Raw genomic sequence first — 26,148 nt, 5'->3', positions numbered from 1 at the left:
TTTGTGCACATACAACTAAATTAATTTATTTAATATATTTTCATATTTAATAACAACAATGTTCAAGGAAGAGAAATGATTTCAATGGTTTAAGAAGGACTAAGTAAGGGTGCATGTGTTTCATTACTTTTTATTAACAATTTCTAACCATTAAATTCTCACACAAATCTTACAAAAAAAAAAAAAAAAAAAAACAACCGTGTTTGCTAGGTGCGGGGATAGCGAACATTTAATTACGTTCGATGGAAAAAAAGAAGAAAAACTAAACAGAAAAGAAAAAATCATACAGCAAGAAACTAAAGGATGAAGATGAAATGTACAAAACTTAAATGCATTTGTAACTCAGTTAATATAAATAAGTCCACTTGAAAATTAATATTTAAAACCACTTTTCGGAGGTATGATCATTAAAGTCGTTTTAAATACGAAGCGTTTCATAATTGTGACACAAATGAGATAAAGTGAATTAGTAACATAAAATTTAATATAAGCCCAGTGTATCATATGAAATGATGGAAGTTAGTTAAATTGCTCCGGCATAACATAGGAAATATCATCCCAAGGATGACGATAGAGTCCCTGTTTCAAACGTTTCTGATCCATGTAATGACCGATAAAACCTATGCTGCGTCCCAATACAAAGAGTGAGTTAATCGCGCCAATGTTAATGTATTCCTGAGCCTCTTCGCTGCAAAGATTTAAAAAAAAAAAAATTAAATCAAAATATTGAATAACTTAAACATAATATTTACCTAGTAAATGAACCACAATTTCGAAGCATATCGACGAAGGAGGTCGCTATAACACCATCTACATTCAGTATTAAGTTTGGCTTTTTACTGGTGGTGATCTTTTCCACTTCGAGAGCGTATCTTAGCAGGGGACATGCGGGGAAATTGTCCATAACGAATTCTTTAATAATTTTGACGCGTACGTCTGGATTGTTGATGGATTTCACGCGATGACCAATGCCCATAATTAATTGACCCTTCTTACGCATTTGATTAACAAAGTCCATTGGATGCAAACTGGTGTCGTAAGCTTCTGAAAATTGACGTGCTGCCCCATCCAAGGCACCACCAAAACGATCACCCTGAAGGGGAGAATTCATTACGCTTTTACACATTTTCAAAGCTTTCCAGCAAAAAACTAACTTACAATAGTCAATAGACCGCTAACTACTGATGACACTAAATCTTTGCCGGCACGAGCGCAAACAATTGTGTTATGTGCTCCCGACACGGCTGGTCCATGATCAGCGGTCACCATTAAACACATTTCAAAGAATTTACAAACGTATGGTGGTAAACAACGCTGGAACCATAGCAAAGATATGACGCCCCCGATTCCCACATCTTTGTTTAGTACTTCGCTGATAGGCATACCAGCGTACAACAATTCCTGGCCACGTTCATCACATATGGAAGTCATGAATGATGCCGGTTTCCGGATTAGTCCTAATTCGCGAGCCCATGAGTAATCCATAGGAACAGTAGGTGGTGGCACTTCCTCACGCGGAATTATACGTCCCGTTTTCACCAATTCGGCATACACATGCTGTATCAACTCACCGAGGGTATCAAAAGAATCCGGTACATAAGCGCCAGCGTCTCTTAAGGCCTTATTTTTAGCAGTTGCGGTTTCGCGATCGCTGTTAGCACATGAACCGGCGTGACCAAACTGAACTTCAGATGTGAACATGCCAGCACAAGTGCCAATGCACCAGGCTACTAAAGGCTTAGTAATGCGTCCATCTTTTAAAGCAGCGCAGACATCATATTCCTCAGTGCCACCTACCTCTCCCAGCAGAACGATAAGTTTAGCCTCCGGATCCGCCTGATAGCGCATAATGTGATCCATGAAAGTAGTGCCTGGATAACGATCGCCACCAATAGCTATGCCCTCCAAAACACCATCCGTGGCTTTCGAGACAATATTATTAAGTTCATTGGACATACCACCCGAACGGGAGACATAAGCTACACTGCCTGGCCGGTATAGTTTGGAATGTAAGATATTATCTAACATACCACCGGTATTACCGATCTTAAAACAACCCGGTTTAACACCGCCTACAGTGGCAGGGCCAATAATAGCTACCCCTTTCTTATTGGCCGCCACAATCATTTTACGTGTCATGTTTTCGGGTATACCTTCAGCTATAATGGCCACTGTACGAATTTGAGGAAAATCTAGTACTTCCATGGTGGATTCGTAAGCTGAACGAAGGGAAGCGAAATTTACCATTACGTCCACTTCTTTATGTCTGGTAACGGCATCGGACATATTCTTGTAGACCGGTATTAATATTTCCTTATGACCCCAGTAGAATTTTTGTTTATGATCGCCGGTGAAAGGGTATACCATAGCTACCACAGAAGGTTCGTCGCGTCTAATATAAGGAATAAAAAAAAAGCAAAAACGCCATAAAATATGACTGCGCTCAACGCATCTTAATACAATAGGCCTGACGTTTGCGCTATCAACCAATTTATCGTATGGGTTTCGGGCTAAATATTACCTTACATTTTCTGTTCGTCATACAGGAAATGTAGAAGGCTGTTTTTAATTATATTTCTTTGCAACCTGATTGAAATATGAATTTCAGAAACCCATGCAAGCTGAATCATTATATGTGGCTTCTTTCTGCTTCATTACGATGAGATCAACACAGATATTTGATGCAATAATAATGTGGACCAAAGCTTACACCTCTTATCAGAAAAAAAAAAAAAAATCTTGCAAAATGTTAAAAAGGAAGGACCTATATGCTAGTAGAGCACTGTTCATGTACATCGATGAAATTTTCCAAGGTAACCTTAGAAATCAAATATTTAACATTTTACGACTAAACGAAAGCTTACTCTTCCTTGATAATAATAAAATTTCTTTAAAAATAGGAATCGAGAACAAACAAGTGATAGTTTTAAAAAACTGAAAAAGTAGGATTAATGGAGTTAAGAAGTGAAAACGTGCGCATAAAATTAATATCAAAGAATGTATGATATGTAGATAATAGGCGAAAAAATTGTTCCGTTTTCGATCGAGGTAAATTGAAAGCTATTTCATTACTATTGCGTTTACTTACCTGCAAATAAAGTCAAAGTCCAACATGGATTGTACAGCTCTTTGTTGCATACCCCAGACAATGGCTTTGGTTTTATTGGTGAAAAATTTACGCGTGCCAGTAGCCACATTATCGTGGACATCATTCGATTTTATGTTATCTGCTAAGATAGGCGGTAATTTAATCGATTGTTGTTGTTGCTGTACTTGTGATGATGAATCTAAACCTTTGCTTGCTTGTGCTTCTATGTAGTAGTAGGAGTGATACCATCGTGACATATAGGCGCATATGATTATAAAATTTATTTGTAGACACAGTGTTTTTGTTTTTCAGAATGAGTTCAGACGAGCACAGAGGACATTCACGTGGACATTAAGTGATAAAAAAATGGTAGGTTTTGGGAGACAACGACAATCATTCAAAAGTACATACGAGCACAGTGTCACAATAACATTATAACATGTACAGAATGGAGAGAGAGAGAGAGAGACAAAGAACATAAAAAATAAGGAAAAGACGCTGTAAGAGAGGTGTGTGGAATGTGGGATAATTTTACTAATAACGAGGAAATGTAAGAATGGAAAGGAGATAGGGAAGGAAAAAACGAAAGGATTGCAAAATTTAAATAGTAACAAACAACAAAGTTAAATTCATGTTTGTCTTGAATGTAAGTAAATGAAATTATGTTGAAAATCAAAAACTACATCGAGGTAAATGTGTTTTCATAAGGATTAAGTTAAACAAAAAAAACTCACCGTTACCATTGCTACAATCACCCACCAATGTTCGCAATTCAGGCTGAGCATTTTGTCCTCCAGGCAATAAGAAATTGGCAGTGGAGAATTCAGCATTAAGAGCTTGAGGTATAGGTCGCTTACCCAAAGCCATGCCACAAATCGCTGTCATGTGAGTCTCAGGGCCAAACACATGCAATGGTATACCAAGAGTACTACCAAATTCACGCATCTTGCGCAAACCCTCTTGATAGTTAGGTCCAGCCCGTCGTACAAATATGGATACATTGTGCTCCATCAATTTCGGCTGAAACTCTCTTAGAGCGGTGACGATGCCACGAAACGTGGCTGCCACATTTGTAAAATTTGCAATACCTCCGCCAGTTATTAAAACTTTACCGTCGGGATGTTTAGGGGACGAAGTCATCAAATTAAGGATAGTACGGGCGTACTCATAGGTTTGCTGCTCAGATGGTGCCCCACTGTATTCACCATAATTGGCCAATTCATTCGCTCCACCCAAATCGCAAATAGTATCTGAGTAAATTACGCTAGCTCCACCACCAGCTACCATTGTCCAAATCCTGCCGTTGCGATTCAGTATAGTTAACTTAAGCGAGGCTCCACTTTTCGCATCTAAATCAGCTATGTAGGCTTCTTCAGGATAAGCGTCACGTCCGAAGGGTGGTGGATAATCGATATCGCCCCATTTAGGACGACAAATAAAATCTGCCGTTGAATCCAATTTCGCCGCTAAATCCAATACATATATATTATCATCGGTTACAACCAAAGGATTAATTTCCAAGTATGTAAAGTACAGATCAACAAACGCCTTGTATAGCGCGTAAATAAATTTGGCCACCCGTTCTTTTTTCTGAACAGGAACTTGAGACAAAAGCTTATTATCAATATCCGCCATTGTAACATCGCTGTTAACCGGTATATCAAGTTTTAAGGCTTTAGCATCAACATCCCCAATATCAACGCCACCTTGATGATAAAACAGTATAGTATCGGCCGAACGATGTGAGTAGATGCAAACATACATTTCTTCAGCCTAATCAAATAGACGTTAAAAAGCGTTGGCGCATTATATTAATAATTTTTGAAAACTTACATCTGTGTGTGGCACAAATGGTTCTATAATGAAATTCCTTAATTTGCCTACGGCCTGCCCAATTTTCTGATCTTTGTTCATACGTGCATTTATCCATTCTTTTACTTCGGCCAGTTTCTTATTCACGCCAATCAAACCCAATTTGCCGCGTCTCTTAATCAATTGATCAGGTTTTACAACTAAAGACTAAAAATAAAAAGTTTTGATTAATAATTACAAAATATTCTTCTTAGTTGAGTTGAAGGGTTATTGAGAAAATAGTACAAACTAATTTATCCAAAGTAGCGTCCTTCGTCAGTACTACTAACGTTTGGTAGACGGGGTGATCGTGATGATAGACAATTCTACCATACTATGATCGTTCCATCTTTAACGCTCCATGGAATTGAATTAGTTTTTGATGGTATCGTTTCTTAGTGATGAAATAATAGGGTTTAGAAAATTGTATTCTCACCAAATTGAACATCAAAGGAAATTCACTTTACGAGTGCCATGGGAGAGTGAAGTTGCTATTAAACCATGTGCAAATAGAATGAGGTTAACGGAAAACAAGTACCACTGTTACATCCATCTTAGAATGTGCCTTTTATATCCACCGCTTCGAAACAATTGTCAGAAGTTATTAAGTACTTCTCAACTGCTCGCGTATCAGAATTGGTTGATCAGAATATTTTCTACAATAACTGCTTAGATATATTAGGTCTTAAATCAATGTGATACTCCTTAATGTTCGTAAATAACTTCTTTTTTGATTTATCGTTGGCATGGTTGTGGATGAATTAAAAAGTAAAAATTACGGAAAGAAAGCTATTTTTATACCTACCATCGAAAGGGCAGAGGCATATTCTATTTTTCAAAACACTTCCAACATTCAGAAGGAAGCTTCAGAGACTCCGTAAACTATATATAAAATTTTGTATCGATTTGATTATGTCTATCTGTCCGCCGGGACAACGTATTTGGTAAACAATCCACTGATCTCAAAAACGGAACTATCGGCGTAATATTTACCAGAATTTTACACATCAAGTCGATTAGAGGACACGGCGACCGTAATCTGAGACCACTATTCTTTTGAAAATCAAAAGAAAAATTAGGTATTTTGCTCGCTTCTTACAAACAAAAGCAGATACAAAGATAAAAATTTACACGCCCAGTCCATGGATAATCCTACCGGTACAAAAATGAAAAAGAATCAGGCATGTCAACTCACCACCATAGAATATCGAAATTTTATATTCCCTTTTTTTTTAGCAGTGGTAGATATAGAAATTTCGGCTATAGCCGAACCTCATATTCTTACTTGTTTATGTCCGGTGGAAGGGGGCGAAACATTGCTCGAAGAAACTGAAAGCTGCATTCGAGACTGTATTCAATACTATGGACGCTTACGTTGAGTAACCGCGAAAGCGTTTGCATTTGATTTGTGTTTCTGTTACATTAAGGTCTTGTTATGAGAGGTTTATGAATAACTTTAGATTTTGGGATAATTAACACAACGCATACAAAAAAAAATCAATTTTTATTTCCAAGCTAAGTGACATAGCAGACCATAATATTCCAGCAAATTAATTATAGTATTGAAAAATTAAAAACAACTGGGTTTATTTTGTTGTGAGATAACGCTGATAATGATAAGAAAATACTAATACCCAGTGATGGAATCTCAAATCGCGTCGCTTTGGTTTAATTTTTTCAATATCAATATCAATTTGTGAGGAGAGGGTAACTTTTTTTTTGTGTTAACTATATACCTCCATCATTTGCTAATGTTATAAAAGAAATCGCATTCAATATTAAAAATGATTTTATCAATAATTGGACACCGGTCCCGGTATTTTTTCTTTATTACTACTCTTTGCTATTGTTTGCAATTGTGTGTATGGACCGCGTAGTCACTAGTTAAACTCTGTTGTGTTTGTGTAAAAAAGTACTTTCACTAAACAACGTGCGCCTATACATATTTATATGTATTCATAAAAATAATAAAATTTTCGTTTAAGTAAAGCACGCGTCAGCTTTAGCGATAATAAGCAACAAGTTAATGAATTATTGTCATGCAAATGCTTCCCATTGTATACCGTACACTAAATACCAATATTTATATTCTATGTAAGGGGTTCACTCTTCAATCTTCATATAAAGAAGAATTCAAATAGAATAGATCTATGTAGTCTTAACTTCCCACAGAAAAATTACCGTTTATCTTCACTATTAATTTTAACAATAAAATGCTAGAAGTTAAAAGTTATATTTTTTTATAGAAACGTGAACGGAATATAGGGATGGTGTTTGCAAATTGGTTCAATACTACCCAAATTTTTCACATCGCATTTACGAGCTCAAAATACTATTTTTCATTGATTTTTGTCGGGAAATATTAAAATTCGCACATATTTTTCATAGGACGACTTCTTTAAAATTGGGGAATAGTCGTCAAAATGTTTCGAGCCAGGCCATTTTCGGCAACGTTTGCCCTCAAGTTTCTCAAAATTTGATTATATCCAGAATTACATCTGACCTGAGTTGAACACAAAAATATATGGACAGAAAGGCAGATATGCTTAAGCCCTAACGGGATAAATTTATCTCGGAATTTCTGGTTTGCTGCATGTGTATCCATACAAACTTATATACCCTTACCACAAGAGGTCTTGGATATAAAAACATTATTTTAGCAGTACATATTCCTTCAATTTTGAGGAAAGCTTCGAACGTAGTGTTACTAAAACCGTTTTTGTTTTTAAATTTCGAATATTAATCTTTTTTTCTGTAGGACCCGATGTAAAATTGTGAATTATAAAACAAATTTGTCCAATTACAATTATTATTAACTTTTCAGCCAGAGAAATAAACTCCAATGATAAAGGACTGGCATCTCTAAGGCTTTATCGAAAACTCGGCTTTATCGGCTTTTGGACTACGACTATTGGGTTGTTACTTGAGTCCCTTTGCGTAGTCAGTCCCTCAGGCGGATCCAAACTTTTTTAGTAATCATTGCGATCTCTAATATGCAAACCCAGTTAGTCAGTGGCAACTTAAATTCCCTATAACTTTTATTACATTTATAATTTATAATAATTTATATATGCGACCATTGTGCAATGCGCACTAAATTTAAAAGCCTGATGAACCTCTTATCAGTTTCCTTTAAAGAGTTTGCAAATGCGTAAATGTAAACATGCTTTTCCCATTTAACAACAAATTGACTTTTGGCGGCCTGGCAAATTCGCTGATATTTTTCTGCCCAAATCAAATTGAAAGCTTTGCTTTTTTCGTATTGCTCTTTTCCACGAAACCAAGAAGACGTGAAATGAAGAAATCAAATAGACACTTTATACCTTATCTTATACAGGGCTAGTTTGTGTTGCTAATATATTTGGAAACCCAAGATTATTATAATTATCAACTCCTTGACATTCTTCAATTAGCTATCCAAGTAAAAATTTATTTTTATTACGTCCTTCTTCACAGAACCATCGATCATCGTAGACGTCATGGATATTTTGGAATCAGCTGTCGCTTATCAATCAAGACCCCTATGCAGGCGTCATATACGTTTGCAAAAGCAAAATTATAGCGAACGGAGGCCATTTGTAGATAAATTTTTCCAGAGATTTGTACTTAGGCTTAAGATAAATTTGCATATAACTATTGAACGTTACAGAAGATTTTCCTTTTCTAAAAATTATTGGTCTCTAAGGTCTATTGACGTCCCGCAATCTGCCTAAACGAACGCGTTTTGAATTAAAAAATTCTAATTACATTTGTATTAATAATTTTACGTCATTTTTATGAAATATGCCCGATCAGCACTTGGATGTAGAGATAATAGAAAATAAATTCAAGGGCATTTTTTGCGAATTTTTTAGACACTTTCTTGCGCAAGATTCATTAGAAGAATTACAATTTTTAAGTAAGTCAACTTAGCGAAGTAACTATTTAAGTTATAGCATAGTAATTAGCATTAATAAATTCTCTTCTATTTGTATTCAATGTCAGGATTGGGGAAAAACCATCTTATACTTACCGTATTTGAAAGCCACTGTTGTTGTGCAACTAAATCTGACCAATCAGTCTGCATGTTGACTGTAGCAAATCGGCACGGTGTAAATATGGCGCCATGATGATTTAAATGACGATTTAATATATCCTTACCGGTAGCTTCACGAATCGCTTTTGCTGACATATTTTTCTTAAACTTTGTTTTATTTATTTCTGTTTATGTAAATGATATATTGTATTGTTGGATTTTTGTTTATATGTATAATATATGCATTCAATAAATATTCCCCAAACGATTTTCTGCAAAAAGCACGAAATAAGGAAATAAATGAATTAAAATTGAAAAAATTAATAATAATAATACTAATTAATAAAGAAAATAAAAGAGAAAGTCACACGAATTACAAGGCAGGTGAGAATAAAGGTTGGATAGTTTTTGATTTTTTTTTTTATGTAAAATTACGTCAACCAAAGTTACTGTTACTGTTGTTTCAGTAGCTTAGAACACAAGTGTTCGAAGTAATACAGGCTTAGATTATTTAGTTATTTCCTTTACCGTTAGCCGATTTCACGTCTTAAAGGAAACTAAAATGCAAATCAAATATAATAAAAAGTTTCAAAGTTCAAAACGCCAAAAAAAATGGAAAAAATATTAAAACGCGCGTGAAAGTTGTTTCCCGGCAAACACCTTGATCCACAACTTAGACGAGTTGAAAACAAACTAAATGAATTGTGTTCATGTGAGACTATTAAAAAAACAAAAAAGCTAGAGATCAGAGAGATAGCACGCTTTCTCTCTTTACATTTTGATAGCAAAAATGATACGACTATGTACGCGACACTCTCTTTCACGTGGGCACATAAAACGTTTTTTTTTATTGTACTCTGAGAGAGTTTTACGCAATAAAAAAAACAGATATTGTAGTTATTATACATTGTCTGCACTTCATAATGCTTCGAAACCTCGAAAAATTATATGAAAAGGAAATTAATTGAAGGAAAAAGATTTTAAGATAACTTCCCTTGATTCCTTTTATTTTTAATAGAAATTCCGCAAAATTTCCTTTATCTTTGATAACTTTTAATAATTTGACGTTTTTAAGTTGAGCTTTTCTCGTAATGCATTGATAGTACCACGACATTTACGGCCAGTTGTAACACTTTGTGGAAACCACATATTGTTCAAATTCAAATTCGTGCCAAAAGAAATCAGCACTCATGTTTCTGTAGAATTCTCTACTGCGGGAAACTACAGTGTCATTTTCATGTCCAAGGATGATATTTTCGGCCCACAATCCAGATCTAAAAGTTAATATTCGTGCACATGTGTCTTTTAGGAACGGTAGGTGTATTTTCTTTCCACTACAGGGTCAACATTCCTTATTTGCGAAACCATTTATCCAAATATGAGCTTCATTCTACTTGCACGAAACTTAATCATAGGCTCATTGCATACGTAATAACCTTCCACTCTGCCCAACTAGGTATGCATTGTAACTATTCTGCTAATAACAGCAAGGTCCAAACAAAATAAACTGAAAGAAAATTCTATCCGAACGTGAAGAGAAGTGTATTTTACTTACATTTACTTTCGGAACCACAAAATGGATGCCCGTATAAAATTTCGATATTTTTCAAGTTTTTAGGAAATAAGGAAAATGAAATAAGGAAAAATGTTTTTATTATTAAGAAATATTAGTTTGGGGAAAAAGAAATCCATTATTTTTTCGGTAGATTTCATGTTTATGCTCGTTGGAAAGGTGACATTTCGCAGTAAAAAAATTCTTTTGCTGCTTTTTGTTTGGTGCATTCAGTTGTGAGTTACAGCGTGCTAAAAATGGAAGTGAACAAAGAGAAAATCCGGTACATTTTACAGTTTTTCTTTGACAAAGTCGAAAATGCAAGCCAGGCGGGTAAAATTGTGAATGGTGTTTATGGTTCCGATACTGTAACAGCCAATTATGTGCAATTTTGGTTTCGTAGATTCCGTTCAGGAATTTTTGACGTTAAAGATGCACCTCGCACAGGTAGGCCGGTCGTCGAAAATGTCGATAAAATCGGAGAAATGATCGAAGTTGACCGGCATGTTAGCAGTCGTAACATCGCCCAGGAGCTAAAAATCGACCATAAAACAATTGTAAACTATTTACACAAAGCTGGATTCAAAAAGAAGCTCGATGTTTGGGTGCCACACCAATTAACAGAAAAAAACATGATGGATCGAATTTCCATCTGCGAAGCCTTGGCCAAACGGAATGAGATAGACCCATTTCTTAAACGGATGGTGACTGGAGATGAGAAATGGATCACATACGATAACCCTGTGCGAAAACGATCGCGGTCAAAGAGCGGTGAAGCACCTCAAACGGCCAGGAAGGTTTTGCTATGGATTTGGTGGGACTGGAAGGGGATTATTTATTATGAGTTGCTTCCATTTGGCCAAACGCTAAATTCTGATCTCTACTGTCAACAACTGGACCGTTTGAAGATAGCGATTGACCAGAAACGGCCAGAATTGGTCAACAGGAGAGGTGTCGTGTTCCACCAGGACAACGCTAGGCCACACACATCCACAATGACTCGCCAGAAACTTCGGGAGCTTGGTTGGGAAGTTTTAATGCTTCCGCCATACAGTCCGGACTTGGCACCAAGCGATTATCATCTTTTTCTTGCATTGCAAAATTTCTTTAATGTTAAAAAATTGGAATCTAGGGAGGATTGTGAAAATCGACTACTAGAGTTTTTTGCAAATAGAGACCAGGACTTCTGTGAGAGAGGCATTTTGAAGTTACCTTTAAAATAGCAACAAATCGTACAACAAAACGGTGCATATTTGACCCAAATCGGACAATCCGAAGCATGTTAAATAAAGTCCTGAAGTTCATATAAAAATAATGGATTTCTTTTTCCCCAAACTAATATATACTACTGCTGTCTATCTTCGACAAATCATCAGTAAAAACTATTTACAGCAAATGTGTGAATATCACGCTAACGCGCGGTGGTTTAAGAAATAACCTTTGCTTGATTGCGATAGTTTCCAGGCATATTAAAAAGACCATATACAAACTCTTGGTTCTTCTTCGATATTATTTCATTTTTTCGATTATTATATAGAGAACTTTCGCTTTGTGGAACTGGATCAAGAAAACATAAGACCAAGAAAACTTTTTTTAACCTGTGATCTTAAGAAATCTAACATGTGGCTAGACGAGATTATAAAACGTCACTCAATAATTCCAGAAACTAATTCATTGACGTTTTTTCTAATAGAACAAAAATCTTGTCTTTAGAAATTACCGGCTTTGAAAGCCATTTTTTCTTTATTTATTTTAACCCTTCTTTTTGATGCGGAAAGGTGCCGGGCAAATTCACGACCAGCTTGAAATATATTACGGCACCTATTTTTTCTGGAAAACAAAAATTCATCAGTAATTCGGTGATTTTAAACCAGGTTCTATGAGGGGAGGGAAAATATCGTTATATGGTAAAACATAACAAAACTGCTAAAAATTATTGTCGATAATCAAAAGTGGTAGCAAAGATTCGAAAGATATCGAAAGATATCTTCATTATTTCATTATTTTGCATGAAAATCCGAGCGCGAGAAAACTTTTGTCAAAAAAAAATTTTTGTCAGCATCGTCACTTATAGTGCAGCATCAACGAGTTACTCGTTCATTGTGTTGCCAACATTGTATGAATGGAAAATGGATTTCCTGCCAAATCGATAGTTTTCTCTTCATCTGGCGCCCAGCGACTATCAGTTGTTTGCAAATGTTAAAACGACGCGTCACATGGTGGTATTTTAACGTATTTGTCTTGAAAAGTTACACAAAGTAGAATTGTGTTATACTGGAGACTATGGCAGGTTATGTTAATAAATAACTTTGAATTTTGTACAAAAAATGTTTTTTTTAATTTAGTTTTTTTATTATTTATCAGTATATTGACCTCGTCCGATATACTACATGTGAGGAATCGTAGGGCTGGTATTTCTGATTTTCAGGTAGGGCGCATATTTCTATTATCCGATAGAAGCGGCTCGGTTGCTATTTGCAAATAATCTCTTTTGTTCGGTTAGCATAGCTGGTACATTATCGTTGTATTGTCGTATGACACTTTAAAGAGAATTATAATCTATTGAGAACGTTACTCTTATAATATACAGCACCACGTAAACTGAGAACACATCTGTTTTTCAAAAGGAACGGAGGATTGATTTTTTGCTCATTAGCCATAAACTACAGCAGATAAATCTACAGAAATTTAAAGGCATGGTCTGGGTGATGCCTGTACAAAAGTGGCAAAAATTGACTACGCACACGAAAGTTGACAGTGTGTCATAATTTCACATTTTTCCGATACCTTTATAAAGCGCGGAAGTAAGCAAGTGTATAAGTTCTTGGCCAATTTCAAATCCGGAATGCACCGAAACGTGTCTGTCCGTTCTTCTAGCGATATGTGCCCTGCGCAACCGCATAGTATGTGTGGTGAACATTCTCCCGATCTCAAAAGTGAAAATGTCACTTATAAACTTGCAAAAGAATTTGAAAATGACCCAAAGTTTTCAAAGAACACGCCTACAATACCCGCACGCCTATGTAATAAAAACAGTGAACACCTTTGCTTTCCCTTTCTATTTTGCTTGTTGCACATAAACTACAACAGATACATGTATATAAATTTCCACAAATAGGATAACGTTAACGGGTATAAAAAAATCGGTCATAACCGAATATAATTTTCTTGCTTGTTCTCTTTCTGTGCATTTCTGCACAGTTTGTTGTTAAGAACGTCGACAAGAAATGAGAACGTGCGAAACTCAATTATTAAAAAGTTAATCTTTTTAAAATCTCGTTATTCGCTATGTTTGTGTGTGTTTACTTTTCATTATCAATAATTTTTAAGGTCATTTTGAGAGATATGCGGCTCTCAGAACTGCAGCTTGCAATATACTGCAACTATTGATGAAACGAAATTCATCGGGTGATGTTTTTTATGCCTCGTTGGCAACAGTATTGAAAAAATTTAAATATAAATTGTATGTATTTTACAAATTGTGCATACATACCCGCAAACATACAATTTCCGTTTGAAAGGGGGTTGGGATTTCGTCGGAAAAGATATACAAATATAGGAAAGTGGGCATGTCAAAATCAACATCGGAGGATATTTACCTTTTTATGCAGAATTTTTGAGTTTGAAATCATAAAGTAGTCAAATTGACAAATACGGTAAGTCTAGTGTTAAGCAATAGTTAATTATTAAATTTAATTCGCTATTAATTAGGATTAAAGTATACTTGTTGTACTAATACGACTGTAGGGACTTTTTCACACACACACATACACAAATAACTAAAAAGATGTGCATAATGTCGTCTTCGCACGATTTTCCAACTTACAATATTCTACTTTATCTAACTAAAATGAATGACGTAAAGAATGTAACAAACACCTTTAATAATCAATTTAATTAGTTAATGCAAGCTTATCCTGATTAGATTCTTTAACATAGTATAAACAATTTTTTGATGCAAAATAGCATGTACGTAAATGACACCGCCAAAAGTAAATGACACCGCCGAAAGTACATCTCACCGCCGAAAGTAAAATTTTGTCCGTATTAAAAAATTAACAAAATTAAAACAAAATGCTTTTATTTGACGAAAATACTAAGTATTTTTGCACAATATTCTCGCAAATATTTAGAAATTTTCTTTAAGGTACAGATAATAGACATGACGTAATTAATAATGCAAATTATTATTATTGTTAATGGCATAGTTCTTTGCGTTAATAAAAAAAATTTGCTATCTATATATAGTGTACTGGTGGCCCGATTTTTCAGGTCATAAATTACAATACGAATTAGTAAATTTTAAAATATAAATCATGACGATGTGCAAAGAATAATATTTTTTGAAGTTTGTAATAAAAATCAATTACACGAGCAGGTTGTTTGTCTTTTCTTTTTTTTTTTGCTGTTTACTTATTCTCTTTATTCCTTCTTTTTCATTAACACAAACTCATGCACAATAAGAACATCTTATTCTTTCCCTGGTAAGAATTTTTTGCAAAAGTTTTATTATAATTAATAATATAACTTTGCGTTTAAATAGCTTGCCATTTAAACTTCCCAAACGTTACATACGCAGGAGTAGTTCAAATATCAATTTGTACATTTATGGAGAGCGCCAGAAAAAACCAATTTTCAATACTTAAAGCAAAATATTCATGATATTTTCTTGCGGCATTACGTTCAGATTCAAACTTTTTTTATAAAAATCATTTAAACGTCAATATTACAAATTCTACTTTCCCGGCAACCTTAATAACTTAATTATTATCTTAAGAACGGTTTAAATTCTTTCCAATCTTTTAGTTTTTTTTAAAAAAACTTAACAACGAAAGTCAAATTAAATAAAATCAGTCGGTAAAAATTTCTCCCATTACATATATGCTCTCTCAGCAGATTAAATGTGGGCTTTACAACATATTCAGAAATAACATAGAAGCTTTTTAATGAACTTGGAAAATCATTTTATAAAGAAATAAATCTTTGTTTGCGTGTAAATTTTTTTTCTTAATTTTTATCTAGATTCGAGTTTCGAAAACATTACTTATGGTCTGTTATTCTTTAAGCTTACTGATGGCCCGATTTTTAATGGATTATATCTAAGGTCGGGCATAAATTACAATAATTAATAAATTTTTGTTATAGGTATCTAATCAATATAAATCATATGCAAAGATCAGTATTTTTCTTACGTTTGTAATAAAAATCAATTACACGAGCCCGGTGTTATGTCTTTTCGTTTTTTGACTGTTTATTTATTTTCTTTACACCTCATTTAGACACACTCGTGCACAATAAGAACACTTTTAGGGTAAGATTTTTTCGTAAAAGTTTTGTTACGATTATTAAGATAACTTTAGCTTTAAATTTATATAATAATTATAATTAAAATGTGTACGAAATTTTTTATGATTATTATTAACAGAATTGCAAACACAGTCGTTTTATTAAAAAACAATGAAATGCATATGTCAACTGCAATGCTACCAGACCCTTATAAACTTTTCATATTGTAAAAATTCTGACATATTGAAAAATCAGCGCCATCTAAAGCATTGGCTTTCTTAGCAGATATATACTCTCTCGTTTTCTCAAAAATAGTAGGAAAAAAGAATACTTATAGCCATTATATCTAAAATAGTTCCAAAATGTAGTTTGATTTATGTATTTTGTGAATATTAAAATCTCTCTCGATTATTGTCAGTGAATTTCACTACCAGAAATAGAATTTTATTATTCTTAGCAAATTCAAAAGAAAAAATAAAACAAAAACGTTGCAAATAATTTTTTTAAATTAAAATTTTTGCTTTTTTTTTATAAAATTGAAAAATGAAAACATATTTTTTCATACTATATATCGGTTTTTCATCTTTCGAAAACTAAATCGGATTTTCATTATTTCCATTATTCGGAAACTGAATCAGATTTTAACTTTTTCCATCTTTCGGAAACTGAATTGGATTATGGGATATATTTATTTTATGATGGGATCCTGTTATAAATGTCTAGATGGAATATTGGGACGGCTGTGGCTAACACGGTATTACGATCGATATATTTTATATATTCTTGTAAAAAGTTCTTATTGCAAATATAATAGCCTTTTTTATAATTTGAAGCATTTAATATGGTTAGCCAATTTTACAATTTCTTTACAACGATTTTAAATACACGTGTTTAATATATATAATATTAAAAATATAAGAATAATAAATTGGTAAAGTTTTTAATAGTGACATAATACAAAATAATTATGCAAATTTTTAAAAACAAAGAAAAAAAGATTTTAATTTTCACTCTTATTTTTTCCGAAATAAATAATAAAATTTTTTTGAAAAATTGAATGCTTCAATCACGGTTATTGGAAAATAAAAAAAATGTGCTTAAATGTTATGTTTAAAAATCACATGTTTCAGATGTTTTACTCTTTTGGTATTCAACAAATCAACGACAAAGATTTTTTTGCCGTCTCTGTGTTTTATATTAAATAAAAAGTGTTGGTCGGACCACGAGTGGCAAGTTTACATACAAAATTTCACTAATTTTACACTAATTGTTACTGGCGGTTATGATCAAAATGCTCAAAATGACTTCCATGTATGCGGACTTACCGGAAGAACATCCACGAAATTTAATACCAGCTTTGTGTCAGCAATTTTACTACTTAGGCTGGGTAACTGGGACTGGTGGAGGAATTTCGATCAAGTACCGTGGAGAAATTTTTATCGCACCTAGTGGGGTGCAAAAGGAGCGCATAATGCCTGAGGATCTTTTTGTGCAAAATATTAAAGGCGAGGACATACAATTACCTCCTGAATATAAAAATCTCACAAAAAGCCAATGTACTCCGCTATTTATGTTGTGTTATCAACATCGCAATGCTGGCGCGGTCATTCATACACATTCCCAAAATGCAGTAATGGCTACTTTACTATGGCCTGGCTTAGAATTTCGTTGTACTCACTTAGAGATGATCAAGGGAATTTACGACGAAGATTTGAAACGTAACTTGCTTTATAATGAAAAATTAGTTGTGCCAATTATAGAAAATACGCCTTTTGAAAAAGATTTGAGTGATTCTATGTATGAGACTATGATGAAATATCCGCGCTGTAGCGCGATCCTGGTACGACGCCACGGCATTTATGTATGGGGTTCAACGTGGGAAAAAGCCAAAACAATGCAAGTCCATTGGTAATATTAAACGAATTAATGAAAATTCAACTTCGGTATTTACAGGGCGGAATGTTATGATTATTTATTTTCGTTGGCTGTGGAAATGAAAAAATCCGGTTTGGATCCAGAGGAATGTTTTTAAAAAAAATGAATTCAAAATTTTTGTATGTACGATCTTGCCATTAGTACATTTTTCGGATTTTATTTCAATTTTCTTCGACTTTACATATAACAGAAAAATGGCATACAAAATCGTTCCTTTATACCAAAACAAAAACTTCATCTTCTAAATGAGTCTTTTTGTGTTAACTTTGCGTTAAGCGAAAGCGTACAATAATATTAATGATAATTATTGTTGTGTGCAAAAATAAATTAAACTAATTTTAAAATTTTCTGAGCTCTCATCTCATGCTACGCCGCATTTTGCGCTCCATCTTACGTTGTTTCTTTTCATCCATTTCTAGTTCCTCGCTGATATTACGTTGCGAAAGCCAAGGTTTTATGAAACTACCCCACAGTTTCCATAAAGCCTGAGCTGGAGCTAATAATAATAATAACCAGAAATAATTCGATATCAACGCCAAAAGCATAGTGCCCGAAGTCAAGATAATTAAGTCTTTTACATTTCTGTCAGAAAAAATAATTTTGACAATTTCTTTTTTTTGTTTTTTAATATATCAGCCTTACTCTGCTAACCCGCCTTCCATATTTAAATCGTTGCCAGAGTCTAGTAAAGAGCCAGTTTCTGAATATTTAGGACGCGACATAAAGGTCATAAATTGATAGGCAGCGCCCAACACTACTAGGGATAACGAACTCATAAACTAAGATTAGAAAACGAGGTAAGAAGTCATCAATCATCAATGCGGTTTTCATTCTAGATAAAGGAAACTAGGAGACTTACTATTGTTGTTTTAGACACTTCAAAAAATATAAAATTCACTAGTAAAGATGCTCCTGCACTGCCCAAAGCCATATTCCGATAGAAGCACAACGTACCTTTATTTTCTTCGACAATTTGCTTAGCTCCCTTTGTGCCTTGCTTGCCTTTTTGTTGAGGCTGTGAACGTGTGTTATTTGTTTTTTTTTTTTGATTTTGGAAATTCTCACACATATACTTACAGCCATAATTAGTACTATGTGAACAACTTAAATATGATAGAAATATATAAATCGAACGAGTCCTTTCCTTTTGGCAGTTCTATTAGTAGCAGCTCTGCACGATTGTTATAGAACACGCGTCAGCATTGCCGAAAGTAAATGTCAGTAAATTACTTGCAGAAATTAGAGCTGCCGTATTATTTAAAATAAACGTAGTCATTGATCTTACGACTCCAGTTTTACTGGTTTGGTTTTTACCGAGCTGAAAACTATCTCTATATCCGAAGTTTGCGCAGCCTGGTATACGCGGTTCATGTTCCCTATGTACACAATCTATTATACCGTTCAATTTACAGTGTACTCCATAAGTAATCCCAAGTTTAACGACACAACCCGTTGGTATCTAAAAAGAAATTACCGTAGTTTATTTCGATAAAAAAATTTTCTTTTACTTCATCGAATGATGTGAGTGTAAATAAGACTCGCTTTTACTTACAATACCAAAAAATCCTATATATATTAGAATGAAATGTATATATATACTTAATTACAATAAGAAAAATTGTTTTCTCTCCACCGTTCCTTTTCAAACTGCTTGTTTGCTTGTAAAATATATTAGCTACTCTGTATATGAAATCGTGCTGGTTATTGGCACCCTACACCACTTCTGATACAAGAAAATCTTACGTTTATGCGGATGTACGCAACACTCAGGACAACTGGAGTTAGACCGATCTTTTATAATTACCGACTAAACTTCTCTGTCCGCATTATTTCCCTGACGTTTAATTTACAGGTGGCGGTGGTGTAGAGTATTTAATATTCGCCATAGCCCATAATAGTTCTTTTACTTATTCTTTTATAAAAATTTTTCCTGTAGCTAGCCATATTCTATGATTTCAAAAACAATTATTGTATTGCTTCGTTTCGCTTACACGGATTTCCGATTGGTACCCTGTTTTTTTATGCACGTTTTTCCATTTGGAAAAGTTCATTTCCTTTAAGATTGCCACAATCAAAACTCTACGTTGGGTAGATATCTTCGGAAGGCAGAACAAAATACTTATTAGTATTTTTAAATTAAAAGTAATTAATCATTAATCGATCATATCTAAAAATTCTATATGATTACAAACATTGGCATCGACAGTTAAACGCTAAAATCTGGCAACTTCTATAAACAAAAATGTTTGTAAACTGTGTGGAAAGTTGTGCTGAATAAGAGAAAATTTGGTTCAGGTTAATGATTTTGTACCTTGAACCTCTTCAGTTGTTTGTTAAGAAGTTTGGATAAACAGAACAAGTTGTCAAATCTAAAAGGACGCAGAAATTTACTATTTTTTTATATATATACACAATGAACATGGATAAGTGGATTAAATTAAATAGCCAAACTATAGGCAGAGACAAAATTGCCCGGTAAGATTTCAGTTAATTTCTATTTGCGTCGAACTGAAGTTTTTACTTTCGTTAGATTAGTACAATACGCCTCTCGTGCTTTATGGGATTTTTTGGAATCGTCCGATTTACATCCGGCTATGGTAGAAAACTTCAAATCTTTGGAATACATATTAAGTACATTCCGTAAATGTAAGCTTAAGCTAAACTTAGAGACAAGCAGTTTGTGTAAAGCGTGAATTATTTTTTTGTATTATAGTACTACGCTTTGGTAAATGCTTAGACATCTTTTATGCCAGTTTACGTACTGTACACCACCCGGACTTGACTATCCGCATCACCTTAACCTTGGGTAAATTGTCGCAGGCGTTATTTTTGTTTGCCGATCATTTCATGTTTCTGGCGCGAACAGGTCTTTTCAAAAATCTAAACGCCAACAGATGGAGTACATTTGCAAATAAATATTGGTTGCTTTCGATTACAATGAATTTATGCCGTGATATGTACGAAATACATCGTTTATTTGATTTGCACAAGGCAAGTATCAAAAGTGGCCTTTCTCGTTCGATACCTTCAAGGGTTGAGTCTTCTAAAGACATCAGTCGCTTAGCTTTACACTCGTACAGCTTATTATTGACTCATAAGGACGTTCTTGTCGACATTGTAAAGAATATTTGTGATTTCTTCATACCTTTGACGGCATTGGGTTATACAAGAATAACACCGCGGACGATCGGTTTACTTGGTACTTTTTCATCATTGGCTGGTTTGATAGCCTTAGTGGAGCCGACAGCAAAACTTAGTCTGACTTAAGTATTGGAAATGATTTTAAAAAGTATGCTTTTTATATATAGTTTAGATAGGATTTTAAAAAGGGATTTTAAAAAGTATAAAAACAGGTTAAATATATATTCGACCTAATGTTTTCAAATTCAGATTTTTTATTGTAATTACGTTTGATAATAAAACTGTTTACAAAACTTGAAATATACAATTTTTTTTTTTTGGTTGTAAAAGCCGCAATCACTAAAAATATATGAAAATGCGGCTCCGAAAGTAAACATAAGTGAAACACACTCCTCATCGAGAATGGGATCATTTTTTTTTTTTTCAATATATGGTCTGGACCTCGTCATTATTTGTGAAATATGATATCATTCAAATGTCTTCCGCGGGATATCTTACAAGACTTATCACGTCATATAGCGAGCAACAACACGGTCATCATTAAAAAAAATTCGGTCCCAAGATGCCTTATCCAAACGCTGGAGAGCCATAGACCACATAAGGCAAGATTCTAAGGTAAACGTCATACATAAATATGGGCCAAATTTCGCTAAATTATCAGAGAAATCTATCGTCATATTTTGCAAACGATCTTTCTTTTTTGGCCGTTTGGCGCCTATGTTAAGATTACTTCACGATTAATTTTCACTATTTTTTAAAAATTCAATAATACGTTTAGGTAAACCGCTTAAACAGGAATTTAAATCATCCGCTGGAAACATTTCCTCCTTGAAGTATTTTCCTTTCCAAGCTCCACATTCTTCAGATGGCATTTGGTCTTGTTCTTGAGGCCGACGCACCACACAAACAGAAACATTAACTTCAACTGGTGGTCACGATTCGGAAGCAGAAAAAGAGCCCGAGTCAGTAAGCATTCGCAGAAGACCGCGATCGAAGAAGTGAAAAATAAAATTCATCACGATAAGGTGGGCAAGATCAACAAACTGGGAAGTTCGCTTATTTCTAAAAAGCAAAGAATGTTGTCTGAAAAAAAACTTTTAAGACATCTTTAACAAGCAGGAAAGAAGAAGGAGAGTACCATAGATGGAGCGGCAAATTGTCAGCAGATGAGAAAAAGTCGGACATAAAAGTTGAAGAAGAGAAAAGTGAATAGGTTCTTACTCAAGATAATTCAAAGCAGTTTGCATGTCTACAGACCGATGATACACCATTATTGGCTCTTGATGATGAATCGAAACAAACCGTTTTAAAATCTCAAAATACTAGCTAACATTTAAACATCGGGCATTCGACTTTAAATGTTCTGATGATGTTTCGTAAAAATCGATTGTTGTCATTAACCCCAAAAAAGAATTTTAGGTCATCCAATGAACTCTGTGAGACACCCAACAGAAATTTATTACAACCCGAGAGTACAACACCCGAAATAGGGGAGTTTCTCAAAAATGCTGTTGAAACAAGTACACCATGCAATAACCCAAAACGCAACATATAACCAAAAATATAACCAAAAGCATCCGTCTAGTTGCAGCTTATAGCAACAAACACTTTTTCAACCGCTTCGATTTGTTATTTTATTTTCCTGTGGCTTTATATTAATTTATATAATTTATATTTAGCTTTATTTGTGTAATAATTTTATTTAAATAATATATATATTTATATAATAATAATAATAGCTTTATTATATATTTAAAATAGCTTTATTAATATATATAAAAATATATATAAAAGAAATTGTTATTCCTTTTAATGGTTTCCTGATTGTTTGCGATCATTTTTCCTTGGTCGCTTTTGCTCTTTTATCACAACACCGTATAAATACATGCCGTAACCGTCTAATTTACTTCGCGACTGCTCTGCCCGCAAAGTAACCGAAATCTCACCCAGGTCTTTAAAGTGACTTGAGTCATTTAGATTCGATTGATGCGTGGTCGAATCCAGTCGTCGTTACTCCACTGCCATATAAGTTTCTTAAAGATGAAGGAATCTGGGAACTGGCGAACTATGGTACGAGCGTTTAATTTTAAACACAGTTTTTAAAAACAATATATACTAACCCTTAACATCTTTATCAGAAAAGTCAAATTTATGCACGATTATTGAGTTTACGTGATTGTTACTTAACAAATAATCTCATTCCTCCAGCACTTTCCATTTCAGAATTTGATGAGCCTTCAAAAATAATATTACATTATATTTATTACACATTAAATGAATTAGTTCGTACTTACCATCATCAAACAATGTTTACAAATAAAATAAATAAATAAATAAATAAAATCAATTAGAATTATTTGTACGCTTCACAGCATTCGATGTCCGTCAATTCTACTTTCCTTCAAATTAAAACAAAAAAGTAGCGCTTCCTAAAAATTGTTTTCGACAGATAAGTTGAAATAACGAGAACGCAAAGAATCGCGCTTTACCTTGTTAATATAGTTACCAGATGGTCCAAAGCGATTTAATGTTAGTTATGCCTTTTCTTGTATATTTCTCAAAACTTAGGGAGCTGACACATTGAGGCGTCATTTTCGTTTTCGGTTTAAAAACCCCTAAGTGGCACACAATATGGATAGCCCCCATGTTGTTTTACAAAAAATTCAAACGTAACACGTGGGGTCCGAACCAAAATTAAAGAAAACAGCGGAAACATAAGCAACTAGTTTATAAAAAGTAACAATTTTGTTATCCAACCCGGGGCAACCCAGGAACAACGCCTCATTTTGTCAGCCCTCTTGTACACCGCGCGAACTTCCTACAAATTGAAATTCGCTAATTAATTCTCATCCTAGAAAAATATATTGATACTTATATATTTAGTTTACTTCAGATTGACTATTCTTTTTTTCAATTTCTTTTTTTTTTTTTTTGGATAGCAATTTTTTTAGTCGTCTGTGTCATCTTGCATTTTTGATTACCAGAAACTGACAATCAAGTTTCGACTTATAGCACATTATTACACTGCACAGCTGGCAATGTTTTGGTTTCTCATTTTTCCAATAAGTAAATTGAATTAATGCGGAATTTATAAGATTTCTATTTTACAGTTAAATAAAATAAATTATTATGTACGCTTCCATGGCTTTGGATCCTCATAATCATTGTTGCGGCGGCCGTGCTTGGTGTGTGAAGGATATATGCGGTGTTTGCTGTGTGTTGTTGACATGGCTTTTAATATTGTTTGCTGAATTTGTAGTAATGCGAGTTATTCTCTGGCCAAGTCCACATCCACTATTTAGCACGGCGAATATTGCAATATTTCAAATGTTGGCATTTTTAGCATTTGCTTCACATATTCGTACGATGCTATCCGATCCGGTAAGTTAAAACGTATAAATGATTAAATACACCAAATGTTATTCAATAATAATACATTTGCTACAGGGCGCTGTTCCACGTGGTAATGCCACGAAAGAAATGATAGAACAGATGGGATATCGTGAGGGTCAAATGATATTTAAATGTCCGAAATGTTGTAGCATTAAACCTGAACGTGCTCATCATTGCTCAGTTTGTCAACGATGTATACGTAAAATGGATCATCACTGTCCTTGGGTGAATAATTGTGTCGGTGAAAATAATCAAAAATATTTTGTATTATTCACGGTCAGTAGCAAACAAACAACTATTGTCCATATAACAAGAATTTTTGTAAAGTATAGTTTAGTTTTACATTGCATCGATATCGGTTCATGCTATATTTTTGGTAATAACGTCGTTAGCTGAATGCGTTAAAAATGAATGGCGTCAGTGCTCACCGTACACTCCACCCACTACTATCATTCTCTTATTGTTCCTAATTTTCGAAGCTTTACTCTTTGCCATCTTCACTATAATCATGCTTGCCTCGCAGCTAACCGCTATTCTCAATGATCAAACGGTAAGCGCAATATTAAAATATACAAAGAAAAAAACCAAGGCGTTCTTTATTACTATTTATTTGCATCTTGTTGAAAAATAGGGTATTGAGCAACTGAAAAAAGAGGCTCGCTGGGCGAAAAAATCACGTCTTAAAAGCATACAATCGGTTTTTGGCCGTTTTTCATTGGCATGGTTTTCTCCATTTACGAAACCATCGAATAAATCAGGCTTTAATACCCATTTTTATTCCGTATAGAGATGAAATTGTTGTTTGTCTTTACTACTGATAAGTTTCATTATTGTGATTGTGAGTGCGATAATTAAGAAAAGATGTACGTTGTTTTTCTTTTTTAATATGTTTTAGTTAATTTAATTTTAGTTTTAACACTCAAACGCCACTAAAGAATGAAGACAGGCTATCTGTGTAATTTCGGTTGCATCGCAAATTTTACGAAACTTCAAATTAAAATTCATAAAAACCTTTATATTAATTCCAACAAAAAGTTAAGACTTGCATTAAACGTTAAGAGTGTTTGCGAAAATAGTTGACACGCCTGCAAAAAAAATTCATTCGCGGTGGTGATGGGTTTCGAATGTAATATTTTTGATTTTTATATTGTTTCATATTTTATTAATTTACTTTATTTCAGATTTTTGGAAAGTTGAAAAAAAATCTTGTAATCTAATATTTATACTTATTATATTTAAGACGTAATTACTTTAAGAAAATTGTTGTCTAAAAACTAGGTTGACATCCTGATTGATCGAGTTTAATATGTATATATGCATATGTACAAATGAATAATGAACAAATTATTGTTTACGATAAAGTATAAATAAGAAAGAAAATTGATATATAAAATTCTTTGCTAAGCATCCCGGAAACGGTGGATGTCGGAGTAAAAGTAAAGTATTTTTATTTTAATTTAACAGCATGTTCAATTCAAATCGTTTCTAGCGGCAAAGTGCAATTGAATACTCATGCTCTTTATTTAGATTCAGATTTTTGTTTTGCTTTAAGAATAACAATACGAAAAATATTGTACTCACTGGCCATTTACTGCTCTGAATATATATTGCTAGACACCCCTTCAAAAAAAAACAAAGATTAGATCAAAATGTATGGGTGCTGCTGCCGCTGCAATTTTTTCGAATATTTACCGGCCGTGTGTTCAGTCTGAGGAAAACTGTCGGAGATCCAGGTACGTTATCTGGACGAACGCGTGTGTTAGTACTTCATCGAATATTTATTTATATACATATACTTCGACATATATATATATATATATATATATATATATAATTTTATATTAAATTATTCTTACTTCGAGTGTAAAGTAATTGAAAAAAAACTTT

At 33.8% G+C, this 26,148-nt stretch overlaps 5 protein-coding genes across 11 annotated transcripts; 3 read left to right on the top strand and 2 right to left on the bottom strand.

The window, feature by feature from the left end:
* LOC119641145 (ATP-citrate synthase) lies at positions 1–15,751 on the bottom strand. 3 transcript variants are annotated; one of them, XM_038039638.1, is made up of 8 exons: positions 15,699–15,751; positions 8,952–9,226; positions 4,922–5,107; positions 3,823–4,861; positions 3,089–3,230; positions 1,159–2,392; positions 753–1,093; positions 1–688 (listed from the first exon to the last, which is right to left on the bottom strand). In XM_038039638.1, the coding sequence occupies exons 2-8, from the start codon at positions 9,108–9,110 to the stop codon at positions 520–522; spliced, it is 3,270 nt and encodes a 1,089-aa protein (XP_037895566.1). In that variant the 5' UTR covers positions 9,111–9,226; positions 15,699–15,751; the 3' UTR covers positions 1–519. The 3 variants fall into 3 exon arrangements, with proteins under 3 accessions (XP_037895566.1, XP_037895565.1, XP_037895567.1); XM_038039637.1 differs by lacking the exon at positions 15,699–15,751 and adding an exon at positions 9,483–9,572; XM_038039639.1 differs by lacking the exon at positions 15,699–15,751 and adding an exon at positions 9,483–9,572 and having other exon boundaries at positions 3,089–3,227.
* On the top strand, positions 14,086–26,068 carry LOC119641146 (palmitoyltransferase ZDHHC3). Of its 5 annotated transcripts, none has more exons than XM_038039641.1 (5): positions 14,086–14,162; positions 23,979–24,249; positions 24,316–24,537; positions 24,599–24,811; positions 24,893–25,048. In XM_038039641.1, exons 2-5 carry the CDS (start codon positions 23,998–24,000, stop codon positions 25,046–25,048), a joined length of 843 nt encoding a protein of 280 aa, XP_037895569.1. In that variant the 5' UTR covers positions 14,086–14,162; positions 23,979–23,997. The 5 variants fall into 5 exon arrangements, 4 of the variants coding, with proteins under 4 accessions (XP_037895569.1, XP_037895568.1, XP_037895570.1 ...); XM_038039640.1 differs by lacking the exon at positions 14,086–14,162 and adding an exon at positions 22,800–22,938; XM_038039642.1 differs by lacking the exon at positions 14,086–14,162 and adding an exon at positions 23,897–23,914.
* On the top strand, positions 14,092–17,825 carry LOC119641149 (probable methylthioribulose-1-phosphate dehydratase). Its single transcript, XM_038039645.1, has 3 exons — positions 14,092–14,162; positions 16,923–17,688; positions 17,746–17,825. The coding sequence occupies exons 2-3, from the start codon at positions 17,075–17,077 to the stop codon at positions 17,822–17,824; spliced, it is 693 nt and encodes a 230-aa protein (XP_037895573.1). The 5' UTR covers positions 14,092–14,162; positions 16,923–17,074; the 3' UTR covers position 17,825.
* Positions 14,117–21,036, top strand: LOC119641148 (peroxisomal membrane protein 11B). The gene is made up of 4 exons (XM_038039644.1): positions 14,117–14,162; positions 20,054–20,202; positions 20,258–20,373; positions 20,441–21,036. The coding sequence occupies exons 2-4, from the start codon at positions 20,141–20,143 to the stop codon at positions 20,992–20,994; spliced, it is 732 nt and encodes a 243-aa protein (XP_037895572.1). The 5' UTR covers positions 14,117–14,162; positions 20,054–20,140; the 3' UTR covers positions 20,995–21,036.
* On the bottom strand, positions 17,893–19,147 carry LOC119641150 (transmembrane protein 208). The gene is made up of 4 exons (XM_038039647.1): positions 18,805–19,147; positions 18,587–18,742; positions 18,370–18,506; positions 17,893–18,309 (listed from the first exon to the last, which is right to left on the bottom strand). Exons 1-4 carry the CDS (start codon positions 18,808–18,810, stop codon positions 18,084–18,086), a joined length of 525 nt encoding a protein of 174 aa, XP_037895575.1. The 5' UTR covers positions 18,811–19,147; the 3' UTR covers positions 17,893–18,083.
* Positions 26,069–26,148: the final 80 nt, after the last annotated feature.

This window comes from Glossina fuscipes, unplaced genomic scaffold (genome assembly GCF_014805625.2).
Source record: "Glossina fuscipes isolate IAEA_lab_2018 unplaced genomic scaffold, Yale_Gfus_2 147, whole genome shotgun sequence".
Classification (NCBI taxonomy): domain Eukaryota; kingdom Metazoa; phylum Arthropoda; class Insecta; order Diptera; family Glossinidae; genus Glossina; species Glossina fuscipes.
Note: the sequence above shows the minus strand (reverse complement) of the source record. Positions and strands in the feature narration are given on the sequence as shown.